General features: G+C 40.8%; 1 protein-coding gene across 1 annotated transcript; it reads right to left on the minus strand.

The window, feature by feature from the left end:
- Nucleotides 1-807: 807 nt before the first annotated feature.
- Nucleotides 808-4663, minus strand: LOC142533477 (uncharacterized). Its single transcript, XM_075640269.1, has 4 exons — nt 3811-4663; nt 1639-2933; nt 1276-1360; nt 808-1199 (listed from the first exon to the last, which is right to left on the minus strand). The coding sequence occupies exons 1-4, from the start codon at nt 4661-4663 to the stop codon at nt 808-810; spliced, it is 2625 nt and encodes an 874-aa protein (XP_075496384.1).
- Nucleotides 4664-6663: the final 2000 nt, after the last annotated feature.

Here is a 6663-nt window from a genome sequence, read left to right on the forward strand (position 1 = left end):
ATATACGTGCCTTTTGATATTTAAAAATACCGAAACGACGATACCGAAGCGGAGATGATACGGGAGACGATCCGGGACGAACTTAGCTCAATTTCTTCAAAGAAAACTTACTAAATATATGCTGGAAATTTTTAGAGGAGATGTGCTCGTTGAATGAAAAAAAAGAAGGAAGAAAATGAAATAAATAAATTGAGAGAGGAGTGTTTTAAAAACACAACCTTCTCTTTAGTCAAAAAGTTTAATAGCATGTTTTGTTTTGTGTTTTGTGTTGTGTGTGTGTACGTGTATATGTGTGTGTAAATGTGTGAGTGTGTGTGTGAGTCAAAGTGTGTGTGCTTGTGTGTTGATATATATATGTGTATATATATATATACCTACATATATATAAACAATTGTAACATATGTATTTAATATACTAAAAAATCTATTTAAAAACATTTAACATACTAATTTAAAATAAATCTCATATTAACCCCATTATAAATTTTAAATTTAAATAAGATGCACAAATACTACAACTTTAAAATTTTAAAATCAATTAATCATTTAAATAATTAAGCTCTTAAATTACTAAAATTAATTAAATTATTTAAAATACTCCATCCTTATCTTAAATAAAATACTGCATTAAAATTTACTAAAAAAAAATCGTCCCTATCTTCTTTCCTCGATCTCGCCTCGAATAATCGCCTGAAATATAAAACTCTAGAAAACATTTTAACATACATTAAATAAACATAAATAATTAAAATAATAAATTTCATAAATTAAATATATGCATGGATTTTACGTATACTATTTTGGGCTTTACATGTCATCCATCCAGTCACCAGCTAAGTTTATATCCAAGTTGAGCGTGTCTACCTGAATCCCTCTTTGCTGAATTGAAGGGTGGTTTTTCTTCTGAATCAACACCAGCCTGTGTGTAAGTTCTGGAGACATCTTCAATCCCGAAGCAACTTGTGCCAACGCTTCTGCCTCCCAATTTTTTTGTCTTGGGACGTGTACTAATGACACTTCCTCGAAATCATCTAGAAGTTGGGATGCCGCGGTATAGTAAGGAGCCAATGACAAACTTGTGCATTTGAACTCCCCTGACAGCTGTTTGAGTACCAGCTGAGAATCCCCTGATATTAATAACTCTCTTGCCCCTAAATCTTTCAGAATTTCCAATCCAATGACCAGTGCTTCGTATTCCGCTTGATTGTTGGTGCATGGGAAATCCAAATTAAAGGATAGAGCTGTTTTCACACCTCTTGAGGATGATCACAATACCAGCTCCAGCTGCTGTTTCTGTACTTGATCCATCGAACTTCAACTCCCACGGTTGAACTCCCACTCCACAAACTGGAAATACAACCTGTTCTCCAATAAACTCATCAAGTGAAGGATGATCAGCTAAAAAATCGACGATAGCTTGGCCTTTTATTGACTTTGGGGGTAATAGGTCAATGTAAACTCGGCCAATGCCAAAGACCATTTACCAATCCACCCCGAGAGAATGAGTCTATTAAGCATGTATTTAATCAAATCGGTTTTAGCCACCACAAACACTCTTGATTGAATCAAATAATGTCTTAACTTAGTACATGCATAATACAGTGTTAAGCATAGATTTTCAATCACAGGGTATTTCACCTCTACTAGAGTAAGGAATCGACTCAAATAATAGATGGCTTGTTCATTTCCTTCATGATTATTTTGAACTAGTAGACATCCAATTGATTTATGAGCAGCAGAGATGTATAATTTAAGGGGCATTCCATACCTGGGAGGCATAAGAACAGGTGGGTTAGATAAATATCTCTTGATCACATCAAAAGCTTTCTGATGCGACTCTTCCCATTTGAACTCCCCGCTGTCTTTAAGCTTCAACAGCTGTGAAAACTCATTTGTCTTCCCTGCAAGGTTAGGAATAAAACGCCTCAAGTAATTCACTTGCCCAAGGAAGCGTTGCAACTCTTTCTTGTTTCTAGGCGGATTTGCTTCCATAATAGCTTTGGCTTTGTTTTTATCCACTTCAACTCCCCTCTGATGTACAAGAAATCCCAAAAATTTTCCCGCTTTCACACCAAAGGCACATTTCAATGGATTTAACTTTAACTCATGTTGCCTCATTCGTTGAAAGCTTTTCCTCAAGTGTTCAATGTGATCAGCAGCTTGTTTGGATTTCACAACAATATCGTCTATATACACTTCAATATGATGTCCTATCATATCATGAAAGATCGAGTTCATAGCCCTTTGATACGTGGCTCCTGCGTTTTTTAGCCCGAATAGCATAACAAGCCATTCAAACGTACCAACCGCTCCTGGACATCTGAATGCAGTTTTGTGAGTGTCAGCTTCTGCTATTTTGATCTGATTGTAACCTGAGAATCCGTCCATGAAAGATAACAACTCATGCCTAGCCACTGAATCAATCAACATATCAGGTATTGGCATCACATATACATCTTTGGGAGTTGCACAGTTCAAGTCTCGGAAGTCGATGCATATTCTGACCTTGCCATTCTTTTTCATGACTGGCACAATATTCGAAAGCCATTCGGTATATCTGATTGGTTTTATAAACTTGGCCTTTAACAATTTCTCAACTTCTTCTTTCACTTTCAACTCGACTTCTTTTGACATGCGACGAGATGGCTGTTGAAATGGTTTGAAACCTTCTTTGAGTGGAAGTCGGTGTTCGACCAATTTCTGGTCCAATCCTGGCATGTCATCATAACTCCATGCAAAACAATCTCTGTACTCCTTCAAAGTACTGATCAAATCTTGCTTCAACTGCTCTCCCAATAGCTTACTCACATATACCACTTTTGGATTCTCAAGCTCCCCCAAGTTAATCTTTTCCAATGGGTCTTGAACTTCGTGTTGGCCATCTTCCATTTGAGATGGCTCCATCAACAACTCATCGACTTGGAGCTCATCCTCTTCGTACTCTTCTTCTTGGACAACTTCAGTTCCACAAGTGTCTCATGCTTCCTCTTCCTTTAGTTTATCCAGTACTTGCTGCACATGTGCCTTCCATATAGAGGTTGCAGCTACCTCTTTTTCTTTTTGGTTCAAATCAATCATCAATCTCCTCAATCAGCGGCTGAATTATCGGCCTAGACGACACGATAACAGTAGGTTTGAGGATTCATTTCCAACACCAAGCTTGGAGTTGGTGTTTTCATGTACAGTGGGTTCTCTTTCTTGCCATTGCTACGGATTTTGATGAGCCCAAAATCCCCGTTGTAATATCTAGCCTCAACTGCACTTGCAGTTGTTTGAAACGGCTGTCCATCAGCTTCCACAACCTCCACATCATCCCCTTTCCAAAATAACAACAGTTGGTGCATTGAGGATGGGATGCACTGGTTTGCATGGATCCAGTCTCTGCCTAACAACGCTTGGAAGTTGGCGGAGGAGTTCACCACGAAAAATGCACATAACGATGACATATTCCCCACAGTAACATCAGCGGGGAGTACCCCAATGGTCTTGGTGGTTTCCCCTGTAAATGCAGCAACCGAAACTTCTGAAGGAATCAAGTCTTCTTCATTTTTGCCCAGATTTTTCAACATTCTTACTGGAAGAACATTCACAGCTGAGCCATTGTCAATCAAGACCCTAGATACTGGTTTTCCATTGACATGGGCCTTGATGTACAATGGCCTTATGTGCTTGGTCATGGCCGGTGTAGGTTTCTCAAGTATTACTTGTTGAGGCTTATTTGGGTGGCCCTCCTGGATAATCACTCTTGAACTCCCCTCAGGGAGTTTATTTGCATGCTCTTTCTTTTGCACTGATTCCTGAGGCATCAACTCCCGTCCTCTTTTTCCATCATTTTAAATCTCTCGAGTAGTATCACCACTCCTGTGGCACAATCCATGGTGATGTGAAATTCTCCAACGCAAAAATTAATTGTTTTTCTTGTTTGATCATCCTCTTCGCTTAACAAATCATCATCATCTTCAACAAACTTATCCTCAGTATCCGATCTTCCAAACTTGGATTTACTCCCCACTGGCTCCATGGAGACTAGAACATCAATTGTGGGTTCATTTCTTAACTTAACGGACTCCTCTCTTCGTGCAATAGCTCTTTCTCTCAACAGCCGTCTCTTTTGAGTCCTAGTCGGTGGCCTAGGAAACTTTTTGTGTTGGGCCACTCTCCAAGACTCACTGAACTTCCCTCTAGCTGGAAGGACGTATCTGGGCTTTGCTCTCATGCTCTCAAGCATTTTTCCTTTTGAGATTTCATATGCACGCCGCTTTCTGTCTTGATCAGCTGATATTTTCCTGGTTTCCGCCCCTCGTGACTCAACTTCATATGCATTTCTACTGTCCGAGTATCTCTGAACCTGCTCACGAGATGATTCCCCTCTGAACTTTTGATTCTCATGTACTGGTCTTTCAAGGAAATGTCGGTTCCTCGGCCGATAGGCCGCGGATTCACCAACATTTCTAGGGAAACGCTGCTGAACTGCTCGTATTCGATCGGTATTATACCTTTCAGTAACTTCATACAGTTGACCCTTTGGGATCCAGCATTTCTTGACTATCCGCTCTTTCACTGCAAAGGATTGGTTTCTTCTCTCATTAAAAAGATCCCTCAAATCTGTCACATTCACATTGACCAAAGCTATTGAGGGGAAATGATCATCATCCACCACCATAGACTCCTGTTTGTTACGAAACTTCACGACTCCCTAGTTAATTCTGTCCTGCAAAATGTTCTTGAACGCCCAACAAGAGTTAGTAGCATGATTGTAGGAGTTGTGGTACTTACAATACTCTCGTCCTTTCAGCTCTTCTGTGGGTGGCACCCTGTGATCAGGTGGAAAAGTGATGAATTTTTCTTTTACCAAGAAATCAAAAACTTCCTCGGTCTTTGACACATCAAATGTATATTGCATGTCTTTGGGGAGTTGGGAGTTGTTCTTCTTTTCAATTTCTGCTGGCTTCTTTTTTAGCAGGGGAACTATGCAAGAACCAGCTGATCGAATTTCTGCCAATGCCACGTCTTCCATCTCCTGATAATATGACCCCATGGCAGTTTTCTTCTTGTATGACTCTTCCCGCAAGAGTTCTTCGTATTCAGCCACTTTGGCGGCTATCTCAAAGAAATCTCTGAACTCCATACCTTGGAATTTCTTCCTTAATTCAAAATCGAGCCCCTTTTGTGCCATCTTTACGAACTCGGTCTCAGGTAGGAATACCTTGCACCTATTCTTTATCTTCTTGAACCTATCTATAAAATATTCCACGGACTCTCCTTTCTTTTGAGTGACTCTGGATAAGTCGGCAATGCACACTTCTGACTCTGTTCTATAGAATTGAATGTGAAATTGTCTTTCCATCTCTTGCCAACTAATCACTGAATTTCTGGGGAGTGAGGCATACCAAGCAAATGCAGTCCCAGTAAGGGAATTTGGGAATAGCCGCAACTTTAGATTGTTGAAGTTCTCTAAGTTGGCTAACTCCCCGCACTGGATGATGAATCTGGCTATGTGTTCCATGCTGGACTGGCCATCCTCCTCGGAGAATAAATTGAAATCATGAACTCTATAACCCCTTGGGTATGGGTTGTTCACGTCTATGTAGTCTGGATAGGGTTTGTGGAACTCTGGGCGACCAATATGTTTCAAGGCCGGCCCATATAGCTCTTGAACAGCCTCTCTCACCATTTCTGGATCAATCCCGTGCATGTTTCTAGCGGGGAGTTGGTGATGGTAGTAATTTGCCCCCCGAGCTTGCAACCCTGCATTTAAACCAAAATTACCTCCTGGGAAGCCCCCATCTACTCCTTGATAATCCATGTGTGACATATCTTCATACGCTCCCGGTTGGTATAGAGGATTGGTCACGCTGTACACTTGAGTAACTGGTTGTTTCGAGCTCCCCACTCCATGAACACGTGAATATGGCTGAGCCCTCCCACCTAAGGTTTCTTCTCTCTTGTGAGGTGGTGTATACCTTCTTTCTGGCTGATTCGGGAGAGTGAACTCCGGGCGGCGAGGATTGCCAGCCCTTGAGTTTCCAACTCCCTGGTCAACTGCAGGGACCTGGTTATTTCCCTGGACTTGGTTGCTCCCTTGGTTCCCTTCTTTCTCACTTATGCTCTGCTCTTTGTTGGTTGATTGGTTCGGTTTACCCAATACTGTCTTCAAGCAATCAGACACAGCCTTGGACAGTGCTTGTGATATTTCTTCAATCTTCATAGTAGTCAATTCTTCAACCAAATGGTTTGAAATATGAGCATACACCTCTGAAACATTACTTGGATGCAAATCCAACTCCCTGGTCGGCTCTTCAGCGGCCGGCTGCTCTGTCAGTGGAGCGTGAACCTCTTCCTGGCTTGGTTGAGACTCCCCATCCCCTTGATTGACGTTTTCTTTTCTCCTTGGCGGCATAGTGTGGGTCCCACCGGGCGTGCCAAAAATATGTTTGCACAATATTTGATTTGCGGGCGTGCCAGGTGCGAAAATGCACCGATTATTGTGAAAATGATAAAAATCTAACTTCTAAAAACAAACGATAATGAATTCTAAATTTGACCGTCGGTTCTATAACGTACCGTACTTTTACTACTAAAAATTTGCGGAAAAATTTAAAATTTTCTTAAACATAAAATACCCTTTGAATTGATCAGGTACAAAATTTGCTAAAGAAAATA

Source organism: Primulina tabacum, chromosome 18 (assembly GCF_025594145.1).
Source record: "Primulina tabacum isolate GXHZ01 chromosome 18, ASM2559414v2, whole genome shotgun sequence".
Taxonomy (NCBI): domain Eukaryota; kingdom Viridiplantae; phylum Streptophyta; class Magnoliopsida; order Lamiales; family Gesneriaceae; genus Primulina; species Primulina tabacum.

Excerpts from the sequence above, each read along its gene's own strand:
- LOC142533477 (XM_075640269.1), bottom strand. The coding sequence starts at position 4,663 with ATGGTGGTGGATGATGATCATTTCCCCTCAATAGCTTTGGTCAATGTG. Across the intron at positions 1,361-1,638 it reads GATTCCTTACTCTAGTAGAG|GTTGTATTTCCAGTTTGTGG; the intron begins GTGAAATACCCT and ends ATTGGAGAACAG. Across the intron at positions 1,200-1,275 it reads AGAAACAGCAGCTGGAGCTG|CGGAATACGAAGCACTGGTC; the intron begins GTATTGTGATCA and ends CCAACAATCAAG.